We start from the raw sequence: 21,989 nt of genomic DNA, 5'->3' as shown, positions 1-21,989 counted from the left end.
TGAATAGGAAAAAACAACAGCAAGGACCTTGCCAGGGGCATAGCCTGCAGGCTGTCCCTGTGCTGTGCGCCTGGCACTGGCTCAGCAGCCAATCCATCAGTATGCTCCTTGGTTCTTTGCAGACAGCTTTCCAAAGGATCCTGACTTCATGAACACTTCAGCCTGATCATAAGAAAGTGGGTGGCATTCAGTAGTGTATGTGAGCTTTAGCTTCTTTCAGTCATTTAAGACCTAGAAGGACTCCAGTAAGTGTCTTGGAGCAGCACACAGGATACACACTGCAAAATCAGGGAAGGGAGCGTGGTGCACACTGCTGTCCTCCTTTGGTGTGAATGTGCTTGACGTAGTCTGGGACACACATCTGCTTCTCTTGCTGGGACATGCAAGAGAACTTTCTGATAATTTTCCACGGAAACCTTGGCAGAAGGACACAATCACTCTGGGAGTCCTCCTGAGATGAATGCTGCAATCTTCTGGCTGGCCCTTATTCAGTCATGGAGCAGATGGATTTGTCCAAATTACATCCCATCTCTCTCAGAGGAATCCAACCCTTTAAACTGGAAAACTAGTAAAATTCCACTGCCATTAAAGCACCTTTGGGTAGCCATAGGTATCTATTCATGAAGATACTTTCCTCGTTCCTTTCAAACATTCTCTGTTGCTCCTTGGGATGGGCACCAAGGGGATAATTTTGGGCCTGAGCTGTCTCCCACACAAACATGCATCTCCCTCCATATGTACACCTGCCCCCCAGTATTTGGGACACAGCTATGCCTGCCAGTCTGCTCCTCAGACATAGCCTCTCTACTCTACCTCTTAGCCAGGGGGTGGTCCTCTGATACAGACAGTTGCTGTGGAGCCCTCTGGTGATGCTCTTGGTTCCCTTTGGTCAAAAATTAGAATTATAGAGCCTTTACTTTCTCACTGTGGTCCGGTCTTCATTCATACTCAGCTATTCTATGATTCTGCGATCTACTGGTAGAAGGTTGATATTTACAGAGGACCTTTGAGGCCATCTCCAGGCCATCCTTCACAATGTCTCCACGTGGCTGTACAGAGCAAGGTGGGAGCTCTTTCTAATTCCACCTGTACCTTCCTTGCCTGCGGCAGAGCTGCTCTCTCTTCACTTCTCATTCTCACCTCTCATTTCTAGGCCTCTGGTTTTTGGAGGCTTTCCAGCAAGTCCACAATTTTCTCAAAGTCAGATTTTGCAACCCTGCATCATCCAGAGAGTTGGAATTGCTGTTGAACATAATATAAAAGAATTATGAAATATAGCATTATGAGGCACACTTCCATTACAATGATAAAATAGGGCATAGCAAATCTATTTATTATCTTGTGAAAATCACAGCTCAGCCTAATCTCCATTTAAAATATTCATTAATACAACCTGAATAATAAGCATATATAGAACAATTACTATGAAACTAGTTTTCATTATGTTTATAAGATACAGGTTTGTGCACATGAGAGGTTCTGACAAGATCAGGATAGCAGTGAATGAAACTCTTTATATACACCTGTCTAACAGAAAAGGATTATACACAAATGAATCTACAGCTGGCGTTAGTCTCTGTATATCGTGCTATACCATGGTGACCAGCCTGGTTTCTGGAAGAGTGAAGATAAGGAATAGGAAGGCAGGCAGAGACTTGCACTGCATTGTGGTGAAATCTGGATGGTTCCTAGAGGAAACTGGGGGCTATCTCACAGACACAAGCTAGCCCTCGTGTAGGGCAAGTGTCACTGCAAATGCACAAATCCATCTCAGGACGTGCATATCTCAGCAAGTCACTCAAGAGTAGAAACCTTGCTAATTTTGTTTTGTTTCATTTTACCTCTACGGAGAGGGAATTTGAAGGATTCTTGTCCTCTAGATTTGGCAGCTGCTGTTTTTCTGCTGATTGGTTCACCTCACGTTTGTTCCTCCTTCATGGGGCCTCCACAAGAGAAATTTCCTCAGAAGGTGCTGTTGTGACCATGCCTCAGCCCTTGGCCAGAAGCTGCACCACTCTCTAGCAGCTCCTACAAGGAGTTCCAGGTGAAGCAGGGTGGGCAATGTCCCCGCAGTTCTGTGCTGCGTCTGGCGACCAGGATCCAGGTCTCTGTTTCAGCTCTCTGCTTGTTTGATGCACGCTGAAAATAGGGAGTGCCAGTTTTGTGTTTCAAAGCTTACCTCCTGGCACTGAGGCTGCCCAGGGGAAGATACCCTGGGATCTGAATGCAGGGGTAGAGGGAACGGGGACCTGATCTGCCAGTCTGCCCAGGGGAAGCTTTTATGGGATCCTCACATACCTAGCTGGATGGAATCAGCACGTGGTAAAACTGTTTTGCTGGCAACTTCTTACTTAGCTACTGATATCTAAAATACTGATCTTAATTCCCCTGCCCCTAAAATATATGACTACTATCATATCATATGGCAGTGGTGAACACTGCAGTTAATTGCTTGTAAAGCCGTTAAATGGTGGGATAAGGATTGCCACTAAAAAGTCCAGGTCAAAACAGATAATTCTGCCTTCTGAAAAAGGGTTGCACAGTGTAATAAAGAAGTGGCCAACAAGGGTAGAAAGAAACAGCAACGTTAACTGGGTGGAAGGGACAGCCTGTGAAGTGGGTGGGAATGCTGCAGAAAAAAATCATGCTTTATGTTGCTAAAAGGGCTTGTATGATCGTTGGCTGTTAAACCACAAAAGTGGTAAAGGGGAATTAATTTTACCTCTGGTTTAATGGGGGTCAAGACAGCTACCAAAGGAGGGCGTTCTGCTTTGGTGTCCTCCTTCTCAAAAGGTATTAATATTCGAAGTTGAGGTAAGGGACACAAAAATGATTTTAGGGGAAAAAAAAAAAAAAGAAAAAAGAGAGAGAGAGAAAGAAAGCTTTACAACGTGACACTTGAGAAGCTCACTCAATTTAATTTTTTGGGGGGGAGGAAGAATAGTGAGTGGACTTGATAACAGTGTAGGAGTATCGCTGAGTAGGGGAGGTAGGGAATAGGTAGGCTGGGTGCTTATCTGAGAAAAGTATGATAAGAACCAGCACCTGCAATCTGAAAGCACAGGAATCGAATTGTAAATTAGGCATCCTTTTTAAAGGGGATTAACCACTGGAACACATGTCCAAGAGTAGTGGCACATTCTCCATCCCATGCTGTCTTTAAATCAAGAAGACATAATTTTCTGGGAGAGATGCTTCAGTCAAATACAAAAGTTTTGGACTCAGGCCAAGGTAATGATGAAATGACAGTCATTTATATACAGAATGATCTAATTGTTTCTCTTGGCCTTAAGTGCTAATGAAATTATGAAGTGTGGATATGAAATTAAAGATGCTATCATCCAATATATGCTCAATAAGGACGAAGTAGAACTGCATGTGCCAATTTAGTCCTCTGACACTTTCTAACTAGAAATTTAATCGCTACAATATTAATAACATTCCTTAGCACTGTTAAAAGTGGATGGTCAACTGTCTCTGGTTTAGTGCTGTAGGATCAAGTTCTGTATTTCCTTGCCACATAAAGATTTTTTCATTTCATACAATGGATAACAATTCAGGTTCTGTCATAGTCCTTGTGGTTGCAGTACGTTCATGCAGTAGGCATTCAACTTTGTCTCTAGTGATATATATATTAAATAAATAATATTAAAATTTAAAAATAAAATGTATGTTTCAATAACAATACAGTAGTGTGTATGCAGTAAGATTCTGGGTAGATTTAAGCGTATAAAATAAATAATAATTTTCAGGTACATGAATATGTATACTCGTTTGATTTTTGGATTTAACATTGTTGTAAGGGGGTGGTCAAAGGCTTTTCTTAACATCTGTGTTGACTTGGTTTTATGAGTGGCTAGGAGCTATGACTGAAGTCTTGAGCTACTTTTCCTAAGACCTGTGTAACTGTATCTCTTCCCCCCCAAAATGTTGTCTAATTAAGCAAAATGCTACCTGTTTTGTGTGTTATCCCTGCTTTGCGTGGAAAATTGAGTGCAAAAAGAAGGTGACTTTGCTGAGGTCACGTAGGAAGCATGGGACAGCCCCAAGAACTGGACACATTTCTATGGCCTCTGTGTCTGTTGTTAACCAGGACATGAGCATTCCCATGTCCGTAAGGTTGAGACTGGTATTTTCCAGACTACAGTTAAGTGATATAGGTGCCTTATGTTTTCAGAAGTTACTTAGGAACTCAAGTCATTTTATTTTTTACTTTTTTTTAATATATGGGTGGCTCTGAGAAGAAGAAAAAAAACAAAAAAAACACAAACAAACAAACAAAAAACCCCTTCAGTTTATTTAATTTTACTGTCAGTGTATCAGTATAAGCAATTTACTCTTTGACACAAAGAATCTCAGACTTTTGTCTCTAAGATGCTCTAATGGGTTTTATACAGGTAGAGACTGAGATATTTTAATTCTTTGTTTTTGCTAATAGCAATATGCTGAAAACCCCCATATGTGCATCTGAAAGACATTGAGTCAGTCATATGAAAAGTCTGTGTTCTCCTCTGCTAAATAGTTTTGGGGACTTTTGCCAGCTCTAATGGTTGTTCATGTAATTAGTATAGAATACCGAACTCAGAGCCATGCAGCATCTCCTTTCTAAATGTGCTTAATCTCAGCTGAAGTCAGCTTCCATTTTTATTTGTGGCTTATAGTAAATGCCCCAAGCATACTTTGCACTCACATTAATAACCACTTTGTCATCACAACCCTTCCTGAGGGTACCTGTTTCTGTGGGTTTTGTTCGTGCAATTGTTTTCACAAAACAGAGCCAAGCATGATTCTTGATAGCCTCTGTAAATAGGGAAAGCTGTGAACTGATCTGTCCCCTTTATTCAGATCATTCGGAAACCGGTTTTATTTTTAGTAAGCAGGGCAGTGGTACAGCCTGCCTGTTGTAAGTGTTCTGGTTTGGGACTTTTTTTTTTGTTGTTCTTGCCAGTTCAGTGTGAGATTCCAGGCAGGCTGAAGTGCGCTGGGTTTCACTTGCTGTCAGTGCTCAGGACTGCCATCAGAAGGAGAGCGCTGGCAGTGCTCACGCTGCTTTCCATATCACTAACTGGGAGCGCAATAAATAGCGTTCGGCTCGGTGTACGGCTCCTGAAATGAATGTGTGCAGAGGCTTCGGTTAGCTGCTTCTCTCCCGTGCAGAAGGGGTGTCACTGCTGGATACCTCTGTCTTGCTCTCCTGTCTTCATTGCTAGGTCTGCTGGGGCCGGGTCAAGTGGTGCTGCCCAACTTCTCACCAGGTAATCGCGTTCCTTTCCTACCGCATCAGCAAGACTGTGTTTCAAACGTGTATGCAGAGCTCCTCTGCAAGACACTGGGGTTTGTTCAGCCACGGGGATTAATAATCTTGCTAATTGAGACCTTGTTTGAAAGTAGGTTAAGGCACGACACTTGCTTGCCTCGTGTATCCCTGTTTTGGGTTGCCGAAACGCCTCTCCTTGCCAGGAAACGCAGAGGGCTATTTCCTGGTTTTGTGCATGTGGACAGTGTTTCTTGGCTGTCAGTAGCCAAACTGAACATGATAGTAATTCTGCAGAGTAGTGAGGCTTGATGCTATCTCAAATAAGACATGACTGTGATTTGATTTTTATTTCAGGAACCATGCTTTTCTCCTTACCTTCCTACTTCCCTGTAAACACTGCTGTTTTTCTCCACTGTTTTGACCCTGCATGTCTTGGGAGCTTTTTTTATTTTTATTGTTATTATTATTTGGTGCTAGGGTCTGGACAGAAACTTTAAGAGACAGGAGAATGCTTTAGTGAACATTTGGGGCTTTGGACAAATTCTCTAAGGCAGCATCTTTACGTGTTCCTCGTGTGTAGTGTTAGGGGATCTACAATCAGCACGGAGGCATTAAGTGTTACTGTAGCTTGATAGCTTTGGGAGAAGTGCTGGAGGTGCATTTAAGGCTTTAGGCTTGGCCTCAAGACTTGAGGTCTTGATTTTGGTACGTTTCCTTCGATGGAGACAGCAAGCTGGGTCCTGTATCCCCTACCTGCCTGCTTTGGGACCGGGTGAGAGCAGCGTGCAGCACCTCTGCAGAGCCCCAGCTCATGCTCAGGTGCTGCTCTGTGCCAGGGTCCCAGGGCAGGGAACTGCATCTTGGGGGCAGATCAGTCCCACGAGCTTTCAGTTTCCTGGGGAAAGAGGGTGGAGGTCTGTTTTGGTGCTCAGCAGGATGTGGCTAATCCTGGGCTGTATTTCTGCAGTTGTGACAGCCTCTCCCTTGTGCTCCTGAACGGCACATCAGCGAGTCGATAGTGCCGTGCCCTGCTCCCTCCTGCTGGAGGTTCTTGGTGTTGTTCTGCAAATGGGAAGGTCCTCAGTCCTTCCACCTCAGGCTGAGGGCAAGCGCTAATACTTCACATTTTCTGTCTGTAAGATTATGGAATCACGCTGGAAGTACGGGAAGACTCGCTCAGGATCAGAGGCAGGACCAGCACTTACCGAGCGGACAGGCCCACAGTGCAGCTAGGGTGTCACATGTGGCCTGACTCACTCCACAGGCCCCACTTTTCAGAGGAAGGAATGGGATTTTTTTTTAGGCTAGCTACGACAGAGCTTGGTGGTATTTCTGTGATTTGTTGTGGTATGGATTAGGGCAGTCAAGGTGCCTCTCAGGGTAGTATCTGGCTCAAGTATCTGGACACAGAAGGCAGGCACTGCAGCAAGCACAGGTTCTTTATGAATACTTTCTTGCAGTGTGCTGACACTGTGCTGAGGATGGATACTTCGGATCTGAGGAATGGGGAACAGAGACTGTTCATGTCTGCATCATTGCCTGAAACTCGGTTATCAACAACCCTCTTCTCATGTGGCTATGTGTGCCTCTAATATGAAAAAAAGCTTCTGATATTGCCTCATAGTACATAGGTCTTAAGCCCATAAGCTCTTATTCCAGCTGGAAGCACCTGCCCTGCTTGCTGGCTGTCCCAGAAGAACAGGCACCGGGCGGCCTCTTCCTGCATTACTCAGGTTTTTCCCTTCATCCTCATTGCCAGCATATCTAGCAGGCAGGGAACCACGCACCATTTTGTGGGTGCGGAACTGAAACACATGAAGGCACTTTCATTAGGGCTGCAAAGAGAAATCTGTAATGAAGTCGGAAATGTAACTAGACAGAAATACAGAAGTTCCCGTTCATGCCTTGAGCTGGTCTCTAGCACTGATGTGAAGCATGGAAGTCTGTATGGTTCCTGTATTTGTTGTGCTCTGTAAGCTTAAATACTTTCTGTCTTGGATATTTTAGCAGTCAAGATATGCTGGAGGAGGTGGTGGAATGGCTTGCTGGTCAAATCAGTCTGGAAATTCATGCTAATAACATTACACAGGAGCTGATTTTTTTTTTCCCTTCCACTGAACTGTCCTGCCCATGCTTCTCAGATAGGTGAGTGGTTAAGTTAGTCAGGCTGTCCTCAGTGGAAATGTTTTTGAGTAAGAATCTTTTCATATTCAGAAGTGGTGAGCTCAGGTTGGAAAAGATGAAAATGACAACCAAAATTATCAGGAGAAACAATCACATGCAGAGAAACTGGAAGATTTTACTTGTTCAGCCTCTCAAGATGGAGGAGATCTGGTTCATCTGTGAAAATACATCTGGTTGAGTGGGCTTAAAAATGGAGGAGAGAGAAATGCTGCTGCTGAAGGACTGTTGATGCAAGAATAAATGACACAAATTGGCCATTAAAATGGAAAATAGGGGGCTTTAAAGCATAAGACCAAAGAAGGCTTAGACCAGCCACCCAAAACAGTTAGGGAAATAACCTACAGAGGTTATTTGTGTTTTAGATGTGATTTATGCAACTATGACAGTTACCTGCTGTTGCCACAAGCTTGATTTAGTAGCCCAGAAGTTCCTCATTTCCACAGAAAAATCTGCCAGATAAGACTTGCTTGCCAGCGCGTTATTGCCACTGCCCTTTCCCCAGGGAGATGCTGCAGCACTTGGCTGTCCTGCCTGCCTGGTAGAAAAGTCCATGGAGAAACATGACAAGCTGTGGTATTTCTTGATCTGCTGTGAGATCTGAAAAGACGTGAGCATTTGATTTCTCGGAAGGTGAAAGTAATTTCTCATAATGCGAGCACAGATCGTTACTGCTACGGTTATTGGAATGAAAGGTTTCTCTCCGCCCTGCCTTCTTAGTCCCCTTCTTTAGATGTCTTTGCTAACAGTCTGTTATCCTCCTCTGCTTGATGCGGGGCTCAGGCCAAATTCTTCCCTCCCTCCTGCACCAGAGGGACCAAAGAGTGGCCACGCTGCTGTCAGTGAAGTAACACTGCCTTCGCTTTGTCACATGTGACAGCAGAACAATAGCGCTGTGCCACTAAGTGGGAGCCGTGCTTTGTGGATGGTTTTTCCTATTATTTTAGAGACAGCAGCAGTGTTAAGTCTACAATGAAGGGTCTCATAATCACACTCTCATTATGCTTTGAAAAAGGCTTTAAGCTTTGTATTTTGTATGTGGGCACTGCAGCTAGACGCTCATTCGCTGGCAGCATTTGCTGTGAATCATGCACACAGCTTGAGGCATCGCACTAAAACCCCCAAGCATCCCCGTGTCATATGGCATTTCTCCCAAGGACATAGCCAACAGTTTATCATCCCCAAGGAATCAAGGGGAAGGGGATCTGCCATTTAATTTTCCTGTCGAAGTCAGCAGGCCAGCTCCCTCGGTAGTCTGTAAAAAGGGAGAAGACCCTCAGGAACATTACTCAGTACTCTGTTAGTCTACAACTGCATTGCCATCAGGAGGAGTTTTTCTCTCCTGAGTGGGTATGGTAGAAAAACTGGATTCCTACAACTTAGCACATAAGTTGGGTGCAAAGCATTAGGCAATCAGTATCCCTGGTCCTCTGCCAGGTGCCGGGGAATGCTTCTGGGCCATGAGGTGCTTCGTTTCAGGAGAGGGCTCCACAGCTTATGGGTCTGAATACTGCCAACATCATGTTTCCGCATATCTGCATCATTTTCAAAGCTGCATACACAGCTGACATGAAGGAAACCTAAGGCACACAGACATTTGGATGGCTTTTTTTAGATTTTTTTTTATTTATACATCATCCCTCATGGATGGTGTATAGGATGGATTTCAGCCTTGCTGGCTGCACTCTAGTAGTGAGCACAGTGACCCTAGAAACATGCTTGGTTTTTGGTCAATGGGAGTCAATATTGATTTGTTTACACATCTATCTATCTATCTATATATATGTGTAAAGTTATCATTGAAAAGTTTGAAGTAGAACCGCAGTGTGTGCTTTTCCTTTGTACGTTCCTCTACACTGAGTCACGTAAAGCATACAAAAGCTAAAAGGACTGATACTAGGATCATTTTGCTTGCCTTTTTCTCCTTCTGCACCAGGCTCCAAGAAGTGTGTACCTGGTGGGTGACAGAAGGGAGACCTATGCAAAGACACTGATATTTCCCAGCAGCCTCTATATGTTTGTGTCCAGTCTGTGGAAGGCTTGCCAGGTATAGGAAAGGCATTGCAGAGTTCATCAGTCTAGCATGGTTTAGAAAATGATCATCATGCAAGAACTGACTTTCTTTGCACCTGGGGAACAAATAATTCTGTACACAGTGGTTGCTCCCACTTGATTATTGTCATGTAAAACTTTGATTTAATGCAGGTTTCGGTTAGAGCAAACTCTTGAGAGAGGCTGTGTCACTAAGAGCGATGGCTTTGGTGTCTGTCATGACCGCATATGTTTTGTTAAAACATAGCACAAAGGCTGGAAGGTTTCTTGCTGCCTCTGCCAGTGATGTTTCCAGATTCTGCAGTGTGAAGCGACCAAGCAGACAGTACAGAAAAATAAATAACCAAAACACTTAAATGCCCTATCAGCACAGTGCCGTTAGATCATCCAGATGCAACTCCGTGTGTTATCTTTGACGATACCTGCCATACCCCATCATTCATCCTGCCCCTCGTGCTTTGGCAATACCTGGATAAATGGGGGCCAAAATGCACATCTGATATTTCCCAAGGATGTGTTTGTTTCCTGCGTAACTTTTCCATGCGCTAGCATTACAACCTGAATTCAAAGAGGCACTGAGCCTGCTTTCAAACGACTGTGATCCAGAGGTAGAAGCCGTGTCAGAGCAGCCTAATCCCCTCCCAGAGTACTGACGAGGACGGCACTTCCATGCTTGTCTGTTCTTATGGCAATGTCTGCTCCCTTTCTGCAGACAGCAGGGGAAGACGGGCTCAGGAGGCATCAAACCACCCACACAGCACCCTGGGCTCTACCTCAGCCAGGGCCACCTCTGAGCTGCCCTTGGGAGGAGGTGCTGAGGGTCCTCAGCTCCTTGGGCAGTCTGGGGTCCCTGTACCACTGCAACCCCCTCCCAGGTGCCAGCACCAGCACGAGGCCATTTGAGGCCTAGGTGTGACTGGCACAAGCTGGCAAAGCAGAAAACAGTAGGACCAGGGGGCAGAATGTTTGTTGTACCTTTGTAACATGAACATCTGATCAAACTACAAAGCTCCAGTAGCGGTTTCTAAAAGCACAGCTCCTCTCTGAAAGAGACTGCAGAAGTGTTTCATGTTCGTCTGAGAGACTTGATGGCAACTGTGCATGGCTTGCAAGTACAAAGAAGTGTTTTTTTCCTAACTGTCTACCCTCCAGATGCAGCCTGAACTCAGAACTGAGCTACAGTCTTTCCATCACCCTCTGATCAGAGGTTTTGATAGAAAAGCTGAGTGCAGCAGCATCTACAAGCTGGGTCCCAGCAGCATACCCAAAAGGACTTCCAGGGGTTCACTAGCTTGTGTGTGAACTGGAACTGAAGGCAGCTCCTGCCCTCCACCAAAATTTGGAAATAGCCACTCTTCTACATGGGGTTGCTGTGCCCATACTTACCTTGCTGCCCTTACCGCCTCAGGTGGAGCCTGCTGGAGGGACTTGGGCACCCAGCAGCACTCAAGGCCAATGGGACAAAGCCCTATGCAGCATTACCAAGCTATTTATGGATGTTAAAGTGACGAAGGAGAAATGAACCAGGTGGAAGAAACAGCTGCAAAAGTGGTTCTCAGGTGGGAGTAGAAGAGCTTCTACAGGCAAGTCAGATTAGACTTGCAACCTCTAGATGATAGGAGTCGACACGTGCTTCACACAGAAGGTAGAAATGCATTGTTCATGTTTATATCCCTGCTTTCCTAAGCAGGCAATGATGTTGCTTTCCCAACCACACTGTTCTCAGATATTTGTTTTGTGGTAAGAATTACAGACAAAAGAGGATTCAGCCAGCACTGCTAAGCCCTGTCTAGCCAGGCTCAGTTCCTTCAGTGCCTCACACCTTCTTGAGCCCTCCCTCCTTCTGTGCAAGAAGGAAGGGAAGCCCAAGGTCTGGTGGAGGTTGTACATGCATTTTCCAAGCAGATCAGCAAAATGGGAGCTGTACACAAACCACTGGCTGGGGTTTACTTCAAATGCAAGGAAGACAAATGACTCCACATCCTGTAAAGATCTCTTCCCTCCTGTTCCTGTTCTGGGATGTGAAGCTGTAAAGCCTTACAGTCAGACTGCCACCTTCTCTGGCAGCAACACCAGAGGAACTTGCAACCTCAAGCAGAAGCAAGGAAAGCCATTGGTTTCCTATGTACCCTCAACAGCTCATGATCTTGGTTATTTCTTAGAGCAAACAAGTCAGATCAGGGCTTGTTCCAACCACAGCAGGCACTAAATAGGGCATGGGGACTGGTGATCCTGCTCACATGGAACTTGTGTTAGACAAACCAGTGCTCAGGACCAAGCAAAATCCATGTCTGGGTGACTTCTTCCACCCTATAGGAAATAGAGAGTCTTGTGCAGGACCAGGGGCTGTGTGCTGAAATACGGTCAGGCCACCACTCCTGTGGTCCAGACGGTGCCTGTTCAATTGGTGATGGGGAACAAACTCTAGAGGGACAGCTCTAGGGCCGAGTTCATCTATACATACTCTCAGGTATTCTGGTATAGGGCTCTCTTTGCTGTGGATTTGGCTCTCAGGATTAGCTTTGGTATCTGATAATACAGGAGCTCTAACTGAAGCTTTACCCTTGTCTGTGGTGCTTATAACTCACTACCACCATTTTGTCTCCCACCTCCTTCCTCCTCAGACAAGGGAAGCTTCTAAAGAGGGGAGTTCAGGGAGCTGAAGACATCATCTTGTCAGCTTGGATAAAGCTGGCTAACGAGAGAAAGGCGGATGCAGTTATCAACATGCTTATGCACCTGGAGCAATCAGCTCCTTCAGCTAAGAACCTCAGAAAGCTGAGGAATGGGCTGTGAAAAAGAATGGTCCATTAAGGTTTATAAAACATAATTATGCTTCTGGATGTCTGCTGGGTTCCAGGCTCTCCCAGATGATAAAAATAATAGCAAGCTGTCACACCTGATTCTTTCTCATCATTCTAGACTTGCAGGTGGAAGAGAATCTGTAACAAGATTGGGAAAGAAAGAGGAGACAAATTTTCTTTTCCATCCCATGGGAAAATAAAGCGTTGAATTATCATCTGGAAACTGGGAAGAACCAACATGAGCAACGAGAGGCCAGTGAACCCTAGTTCGTCTCCACTGACTGAGGGCCTGAAGAGAAAGAGAGGAAGACCAAAGAAGCAGCCACGGGTAAGTGTGCATCATCCAAAGAGTCTGCCTGAGGGTGCTGTGATACTAGCAGGCAGTAAAGAGCAAGGGAAGGGAAGGCATGCTATGGTAGTGCTGCCTATCTTCTAGTTTGTTTCAGCATCTGGAAAAGTAGAGACAACCTAGTAAGTTATTCTAGGGATCATCCTGCTAAATTTTCTCTTTTTCAGGAGGAAGCTGGGGGACAATTGCTGGTGAAGAAACCACGAGGAAGGCCAAAAGGAAGCAAGAAAGCGAGCACTGTAATTGGACAAATGGTGAGAGTAAATGGCTTATATGCTTTTATGAGGGGGAAGAGAGAAGCTGGCTGTCCCCTCTACAAGCATTACTAGAGGGACAAGCAGGGAGGGCTCTCTTAGATTAAGGATAGGCAATGAAATTTGCCCCTCATTCAGTTCAGTTTTAGTTGCCACTGTTGTTTAGTTGTCACAGTTATCATGGTCTTAGTCCTAATTCACTTTCTGGCCTTCCTGTGCTGTCGTTGCCTGTTCAGCAGCTTCCTTCTGGAGTTTCTCCTTTGCCATTGCAACATAATCACAACCAGCACAGTCTGGCAGGTGTTTCCTCCTCAACTGTCTTCCATCCCCAGCTTTAGTCACCTTCTGCTGTTTGGCTCACAAAACCTTTATGCAGAGGTCACTTTGGGCAGGTTCAGTGTATTTAGTCACAGTGCGCAGCAGATAGGAGAACTGAAAATACTTTTTTTGTATTGCTTTCAATATAGGTAGAACCTCCTGCTGGAAAAAGGCCAAGAGGGAGGCCCCGCAAGTGGGTGAGTACAGCGTTCAGTCCTTTTCTTATTCTCCATCCACAGAGCCCAGGCTGGAAGGGAGGCTTCTCTTGCATTTGTTCTCAGGCTCTCTGTTGGCAATGACATTCAGCCTAGCTGGCTCACGAATTCAACACATTAGGGAAGCTCTGACTGCCCTCCCAGTACCTCATTCCCAAGATTCAGTTCTTGAAACATCCTGGGAGCCCAGGAGAGCTGCTATACTTAATTTAAGACATATTAGTCTTCTACAGTCCTTCCCAGGCTGGGAGGTCAGACCAGAGTTCCCATCCATTCTCAAGCAGAGAGGTTGTCTTCCCAAGAATCCCGACGAACTGGAGTGATTGCTTAGCATGTCAGTTTGCCTCAAAAGAAGAAACTTAGAGTTTAGCCAAAAATAAATAAATAAATAAAAAATTGATGAATGACAAAACTTTGAATCCTGCCAGCAGGAGGCTCTTATATGCAGCAAACAAAGGATTAGTAAGAATCGGTAGTTAGAAGATGAAGATAGAATATTTCAGACTTGAAAGAAAAGGAAAAAGTTTTAAATCAATAAGGATATTCACTCCTGCAAGTAATTAATGGCATGTTATATATCATTAGGGGTGATTAAAAACAAGCAAACAATCAAAACAAACTAACAAACAAAAACACAAAACAGACAAAACACAAACTGTTATTTAGTGTGTATTTGTTGACACAAAGAATTCTAGACCAATCCTAAACTGTGCACTTGCTGCAGGAATACAAAGGTTTGCCATACAGCTACAGTGCTGCAGGAACACTTGGGATGGAAAGAGCTGGATCAGCAGAAACAGAGGGATAGTGCAGTCTGTGAGGGCTACAGAGGAGGCTTGGAAGGAAATCTTCACTAGGGAGGGAGTACGAGCATGTGAGAGAGATGAAAAGACTTTTCTGACATGATAATGACCTTGACAGACAAACGTTTCTTGGATGGAAATGGAGGGAAACTTGCAAACCCTCTGCAGAACTGAATCTCAGAAGCGGGACTGAAGAGAGCAGAGCAACTTCAGGCAGCATACTCACCATGTAAAAGCAAGGGCAGGGACTGGCATCCAGGTGGTTGCATGCAGGCTAGCAGACAAAGACTGGTGGTAGTTGTCCCTGGGGACCAGTGGAAGTCAGGGTTTGGTAAGTAGCTTGGAAACAGTCTGGATATTGCTGACTTTGAGACTAGTATGAGGGATATTCATCTGCAGGTATGGTTTGACCTGGTCAGGTGCTTGAGGGGAGGCAGAAATTCAGAGAGGAGGAAGACCTCAGGTGATACAGAATTGAGCCTTGGTGGAAAGTGCCTGGTCACCAGGAGAAGGCATGTGAATACACAGGGCTCTGAATTTCCAAGGGGATGCAAGATAGAGTAATTTAAATAAATTATTTCTTAAACTGGTGGAGCCTACAGCTATCACCTTGTCTTGGACAAAGGTACAACCTGATGTGTCCTGTATGTGTAGCTGTGAACTCCAGTGGGTGAATACAAATGCAGAGGCCAAAGGACTCCAACTCTCATGGAGTTTCTGGTATTGATTTATGCATTCCTCGTACAATCTGAAACAGGCAAGTTTAACCTTCAGGAGTGCTCAGTGCCTTTCAGCTGTCAGCCTGGTAAGGGAAAGCAGGCAAAGAAGTTCTGGGGGAGGAATAAATTCAGTCACAGCTTCTGCTGTTACCGTGATGCAGTCTGAACCGTGGTAGGGAAGCCTTGGCTGCGAAGCACTGTTATTGTAGGGTTTACAGTGGAGGAGGCAGCAGAAGCAGCCAGGCAGCGTGATGCACATGCTGGCCTGCATCTTTCAGGGACCCAAAGACCCGTGTGTGTGTTGTCAGAAGCTAATACCTGAAATAAAGCTAGCTGGAGTAGGTTTCCTCACCAAGCTTACCTTCTTTTGTTGAAAGAAGATCCGTTTTTTTTTTTTTTTTTTTTTTTTTCCCATGGAAATTCTTATTTTTCAATAATAATAGCCTAAGTGAAACATTTCCTTATAAGTTCAGTCGGCAGTTTATTCTTCCTTGAGACCTTTTGATGCACAGAAGCAAGCCAACAGATTGGAGCATCCTGATGGTTCTCAGGATATACAAATAGTCGTGTCAGGTGTCCAGGATTCTTTGGTTCTGTGTGTGCCTATGCTTCTTTCCATTTTTAGAACCACAGAGTAATTCAGGTTGGAAGGGACCACCAGAGGTCCTTTAGTGCAAACCACTGCTCAAAGCAGGTCTAATTAGATCAGCGTGCTCAGGGATTTGTCCAGCCTGTAAACATCTATAGCATTCTAGAAATCATTTACAGCTATCTGTCATCTCTGACAGGGTACAAATGAGGTCAGGAAAGACTCTTCCGGCCATTCTCTGCCGTTACAGATTGCAGTAGCTGCCATTCTAGGGATAGGATAGAGGGTTTGTGGTTAAATTAATTAAGTTGTGTGCCAGAGCTGTAACTTAGGTGTTTCTTGTTATAAACAAAAGAGATATGTAGCAATTTGTAAGAAAAATCTTTCTGCTTTGTTACTGCCAGTTTACCGAAGCTAAAACTTCTTGCACACTGACTTTTTTTGTTTTAGTGATTCAAAATATTTCATCCTCACTTCGGTTAATGAAGCATTGTGATGCTTCAGTTCAAAATTTATTTAACATCTGAAGAGTTTCTGGGGGGCAAAGACGAAACAGAAGAAACGGAGCAGATCCTGGGATTTGAATTTTCAGTGGACAAAATGTTTTGCTTTTCAGGAAATGGTGTGCTCAAGGATGAAAAAAATCTCTGTAGTTGCATAATGAGGAGGTTTTTCAAGGTGTGGGGCTCGTGTCTCATAAAAGACTGAAAATGTGGGGGCCAATTTTGTACTCTGACAGCCATTCAGAGACTCCTGTGAATACACATAGGCACAACGTGCGCTGGCACATGCTCTTGAATGCAGTTGGACACAAGAAGTGGTGGCAAGTCAGCATAGTTTCAGCACTTCATGGTCTTATGTAAATAACATAGATGCCAAGCCAAAAGCTTTTAATCAACTTTGTGCATTTGCAATTTTGTCTCCTGATACTGATTCCATGTGGGGGATTTTGTTTGTTTCTGGTGTTTCTCTTCATAGCCCCAGCTAGCGATCCGAGAAGGAACGTCTGAGGAAGGAAGTCCTCAGGGAAGCAGTGACTTGAATTTGAACTCAGCGCCTGCCACACAAGGTTTGAAATTAGATAATTGTAATTACACTGGGCTAAACTGTGGAACCATGCTCCTAGCAAACCATGCATGTACCCCCAAGGCTGTAGCACTGGCTGCAATCTTCCTGGTAAACCCTACAAATAGAGGAGTGTTTGGAAGGCTTCCAGAAACACAAGGAGGAGTAGCACATTGCTTCCATCTAATTTGGTGGTGGCTACTCGAGTAGAAGCAGAGGCAGAAAAGAGGGGTGGGAGAAGAGTCTGTATATTTACCTTTATAAGATGTCTTTTATCGGAGGTGATAGTTGCTGTTACAGTCTGAGTGAAACTCACACAGTATGAGTGAAACTGCCTGGCTGTGTTACGATAGTGTATATTCACATTCTGCATGTAGGTCTTACTTAAAACTGTGAAGAGCCCCTAACATTTGGGATATGCTAGTGCTGATTCCAGCCTGCCTCCGTGATAGCGTTGTCCTCTCCTCCTCCCTGGTTGCACCCAACAGCAGCGCTCCTTGTTAGTGGCTCGCGCCCTAGCAGTGAATGACGACACTGGCAGGTTTCTATATAGGGCTGCAAAGCTATCTAAGCTTCTGTGAGATGAGATAACAAATAGCAGTTATCACTCACGAGAGCATGCAGATGCACCACCCACAGCTCCGGTCGCACTGCAGATGCAGGAAAGTGCAAGTTCTGTGCCACGTGGGGCTGTTCCTGAGGTAGATGCCAGCCAAACTCGTGTGCAGTCGAGCCCGACCTTCAGTGAGCGTTGTAGGAAGCAATTCATTACAAAGATTCCCTTGAGCGGGAGGTGGAAGGGGGCCAGCAGCCCCGGAGAGGCAGATGTTGCCTTGTTTTGCCGTGTGGTCAGCACAGCTGCTCCCTCGTCCCGCTGCCGTTAGCGCTGCGGAGCGTGCTGTGCGAAGCGACCTAACTGACACCGGGCAGCCGAACCCAACCTCGGGTTCTTAGAAAGTCCCTGGAAATGCCACATGATAAAACGCCGGAGCAGTTAACCTCAGCTGCTCGATTCAGTTTCCTCTCGGGCCCCTGCTCCCGTATCACTTCCTGCCACCACGCTGCGCGTTTAGCTCAGCAGAGCCGCAGGCCCGCGAGTGACGAGCTCACCTCCAGCCCCCCGCTGCCTCCGGCAGTGCTCACGAGCGTCGCCCAAACCACAGCCCACGTGGGCACTTTCTTCTTCCTTTCGCTCAGAGTGGGACCCGGGGCGGTGACATGAGGAATGTTTCCCTCGTGTCGCAATGAGGCAGAGCCAGACGTGACGGGAGCAGCGGATGCTGCGGCCGGCGGGAGACAGCTGTGAGGCACACGATAGCGTGGCATCAACCGCCCTGCTCCTGCACCAGGCAGTGCCAGGACAGAGAGGGCAGTTTTACCTGGTGTGCTGCTGTAAAGGAGAAAAGCAGCTGAAAATCAGTAGGGATTGCAAGCACGGTATGAAACCTGGCAGTCCTCTGGAAAACTTCATAGCCGTTGTTACTCACACAGGTGCTTGAGACTGGGTGGTGAGCTTGTCTTAGAAACTGCTGGGTGAAAAGGAGAAACCAATTATTCTGGAAACTAGAGGTCCTGTGGCTTGTTTGGAAGTGAGATGCAGCTGTGGCAGCTTTCAGATGGGAAGTTTGTGGATGAACCCGTTCTATGGGTCTGGGTTTAACTTAGATATTATGGCTTTTGTGCTACTCATGTAGGAGGCTACTGCTCTGAGATCTGTTAGCAGGAGTCTGCAGTCACATAATGATCTTCTGCTATGGGCACAGCCAGAGCTTTTGATTATTGTGGGGTTGGTTAGTTTGCTTTTTCCTTTCAGGTGAGGATTTTTGAGATTCTGTGCTAGTGGGAGGGCATAGGGGGATGCATGTGCTTGGTCATGCTGCAGGTTGTATCCTCTACAGCTCTGAGTGGGAAAGGCGTCTGCACTGGACTTCATGTCTGCAACATTAAGAGGACTGCTGAAACAGACAGTGACTGATTCCTTGCTTTTCTGTCAGCCCTGTCTGGGGAGAATAAAGAACCAGCAAGAACTGAAGGAGAAATGTGCCAGACTTGCAAGCCCGCCATGGTGCAGAGAAGAGAGGAGAGCTTCTTGAAAGCTACCTGTATATTTTTCCCATGGCCTTTGTAGCTGGGGATCCAGCTCTTCTTTTCCCCTGTATGTTTGCATTAGCAGAAGCCAGAAAAGTTCACAAAAACTATAGCTTCTGGGCCCTCAATAGCCCCATTCTGAGGCATGCTGTCAGGGGAAGCTGTTCATGTTGGCTTTAGTCTGACAGCCAGTACAAGAACCTTGCTGTGAACATCTTCGGGTGTCTGGGAATGGACCTATGCCTTCTTTTAACCTTGCACTGACTCTGTAACTGGGCGTTTGGGCAGCAAGGCTTCTCGATGCAGAGCTCTAACTCTGTCTCCCATGATCTCTCCCTTTAGGCATCACTGGAAAAGACGGTTCCAGGCCCAGCAAAACTACTGGTCTTAGGAAGTCTCTGAGTAACATCCCTGCCACAGCTCAGTAGTATGCCACCTGCTCATGTCTTGCTGAAGCCAGAGGACTGGAAAGCAAATAGCATTCTTATTGTCATATTTTGAATTCTTCTTTTGTGATAATCTTGCCCAATCTTTCTCTCCTGCTGTCTGCTGGCTTACCCCAGCCATCCAAGCAGGGACTTAAGGGACAAAAAGAAAAATGCTTTCTCAGGGAGATGCCTTTCACAGTTTGTAGTAGATTTTTTGGTAAGGATATTATCTTTTGTAATGATACTTCAATAACAGGGTGCCTCGTGCTGCCACAGATAGCAATAGTTCAATAGAAAGACAGAGTGTTGACTCAGTAATACAGATATGGGAAAGGAAATCTGTTTACACAGCCAAATTCTGAATTTATGTCATACCACCTCTGGTAGATGACAGAGTGGTCCCAAGAGTTAAATTTTGCTCATTTGCTCACAGGGACTCTATCTGAAAGATACTTTGAGTCCTTCCCTTCCTGTATTGGAAAGAAAAAAACCTTCATGGCATTTCCAGCTTACATAATGGGGTCAGTAATTTGGATGCTTTAGAGGAAAGCTCACACCCTGGCATCTTGAGGACTGACACTGAAATTTTTATCCTAGCGCTATCAGCTCAGGCCATCTTCCATTAACTAGCTTTTGGCCTGCTGGCACTCCCCATGAATTTGATAGCAACTCCGAGTGAACAATCTTTACAAGCTTAGTCACAACCACTGGATTTCATCACTTCCAAGGAGTGCCTCTAAAGAACCAAAGCAACCACAGGTTGCTTCCTTCAGAGCTGCAGGATTCAACTTAAATCACTGTCATACTTCCATCCATAATGTGCGTTTGTGGGGTCCTCTAGTGTTGCAGCTATGCAAACAAAAGCTTGCTGATACAGTTTAGTTTGGGGAGACAGCAGTGTCCTGTCGCTCTGGGACAGGGACTGAGAGCAGCACATCGTATGTCAACTCTGCTTTCAGCATCGGAGCTGATCTTCCTGAATTCTGAGGAATGAGGGTATTTCCATGACCCACTTGCAAACAGTGAAATCCTGTGGTTATTTTCCATCTGGTGGATGCTCTGCCTGCCTATTAAAGGGACAAAGCGGGTATTTCAATTATCTTTGACAAGATGTAAAATTGGCTAGCTTTACAGTGTTAAATATTTAAACAGAACATAATTGGCTTTAAATTTATGGCAGTGCATAGCAGAAACCCATGAAATGTCAGTATATATTGAGCTCATTTATTATCCTTTCATCAGAGGTCTGTTTCCTTAGCAGGCATGTATTTAACACAAGAAAACGTCTGCAGGATTAAGAGGAAGGACTGACTGGAGAAAGAAAATAGAAGAACTGTTTTTTCCTCCTCTAGATCATTTTGTCCAGTCTGCCATTTAGTAGTGACCAGGGTTCTGATTATGTTAATTCTGTGTTGTCAGGTTTGCCCTACCAGTAATTTCTTGTACATGGACTTTGGTGGTCTCAGCAGAAAAACTGCATCACGGTAACCCTTCTTGCCTCCTCTACCACGTATCGGAGAAATCAAGGATTTAATGGATTGGATCACAGGGTCTGACTTTATGCTGTAGAATGAGGCATGCTGGATAAATCCAGGTGGGACACCATGCATTCAAGTCTGTAACTATCAATAGTTACATGAGAAGATCCAACTGGTGTTCCTCCAAGTTCAGGTTAGGGCAAGACGCAAAATTTCCTCTTTATCATTTTTTTAGACACAAAATTTCATCTGCAGTTCACGTCTGCATTCAAAGGGCACCCCAGTGACACACTAGGATATTTCACCAACTTCAATACCTGATTTGTGATTGGATTGGCAAATTTAACATTTTCCTTCAAGACTGTACTGTAGATTTAATTGAGTCCTATTACCTGAGAGTAATAGCTGTTACCATGTGAAACCGGAATTTCAGCTTCTTCTAAATGGATTAGGCATGGCATCTGTAAGAGTCTTGAGCTTTTCTTATGACACTAGTGAGTCCTTTCTCAGCTGGTAACATGTAGTAGGGATGGAAACTGCCTCAGTTAAATAGTAACACTGCTGACCTAAATCAAATGGATTTCTTCTGGGATATGCACTCAAAGTACTCCTCTTAGGGGGAAAAAAAAAATCTAGTCTTTGCTACCTCTTACTATTCTATTGGGAAACCACAGCAGAAAACAGATTTCTGTAAAAAATGTAACTGCTTGGGAACAACCAGAATTCCACGCTATTAGGAGCCACTCTGCATGTAGTTGAAATCCCAGTCCACCAGTCCATAACTTCAGCTTCCACTTTTATGCAGAGACTTAGAATGAAAGTCAATGTCTATTAAAAGCAGACAAAATTCCAGTTGTCTTCAGAGAGCTAGGCTGGCTCTCATGCTAGTTTTTCTTATTTGAGAGAAACACTTCTTATTCCTCATGCCTTTTCTGTGTAGCCAAATCCTACCTCTAAACAAATGCGTTTCAAATGTTTCTAAGCTTAGGCAGTGGGTCTGAGTCAAAAAACAGGTCACTGCAGTGGGATCAGAACAGTGGAGATGACACGGTTAGTTTCCTAGCAAAGTTTGGAAGATTCTCATAAATGGTTCTCATTTTGGTGTAGGCATAAACAGTTTTGACAATTTGAACTTAGCCTCAGTGTTTGTTTTTAATAAAGGTATAAAATGTAGCACCTCAGGCTTTGGCTTTGCCTCCTCTATGTGCAACAACCTGAGCTCACACACATCTCTAGGCTCTCTAGGCAAACATTTTTCTCTTTCTTTACTGGAGTTAAAAAAAAAAAAAAAAGAGTTTTGGACATTCTAAAACACAATTTGGTCACTCAGGAGCACCTGCAGACCTATGTGAAAACAAGGAGTAACAAGCCAGGAAAAAAAAAACAGGT

The 21,989-nt window shown here is 44.9% G+C and overlaps 1 protein-coding gene across 11 annotated transcripts in view; it reads left to right on the top strand.

The window, feature by feature from the left end:
- LOC101796407 (high mobility group protein HMG-I/HMG-Y) overlaps nucleotides 1-21,773 on the top strand; it is a 63,478-nt gene extending 41,705 nt beyond the window's left edge. For 9 of the 11 annotated variants that reach the window (XM_072044375.1, XM_072044376.1, XM_021279558.4 and 6 more), the window contains 6 exons: nucleotides 12,413-12,622; nucleotides 12,811-12,897; nucleotides 13,365-13,412; nucleotides 16,520-16,610; nucleotides 18,601-18,708; nucleotides 19,037-21,773. In XM_072044375.1, coding sequence (XP_071900476.1) covers nucleotides 12,533-12,622; nucleotides 12,811-12,897; nucleotides 13,365-13,412; nucleotides 16,520-16,610; nucleotides 18,601-18,708; nucleotides 19,037-19,122 — 510 coding nt within the window. In that variant the 5' untranslated portion in view covers nucleotides 12,413-12,532 and the 3' untranslated portion in view covers nucleotides 19,123-21,773. Of the gene's footprint in view, nucleotides 1-4,947; nucleotides 5,256-12,412; nucleotides 12,623-12,810; nucleotides 12,898-13,364; nucleotides 13,413-16,519; nucleotides 16,611-18,600; nucleotides 18,709-19,036 lie in introns of those variants that run through there. The other 2 variants (XM_021279556.4, XM_005031013.6) reach the window with 2 other exon arrangements.
- Nucleotides 21,774-21,989: the final 216 nt, after the last annotated feature.

The sequence above is a fragment of the Anas platyrhynchos genome, chromosome 13 (assembly GCF_047663525.1).
Source record: "Anas platyrhynchos isolate ZD024472 breed Pekin duck chromosome 13, IASCAAS_PekinDuck_T2T, whole genome shotgun sequence".
Lineage (NCBI taxonomy): Eukaryota > Metazoa > Chordata > Aves > Anseriformes > Anatidae > Anas > Anas platyrhynchos.
This window is presented reverse-complemented; position numbering and strand designations above follow the sequence as displayed.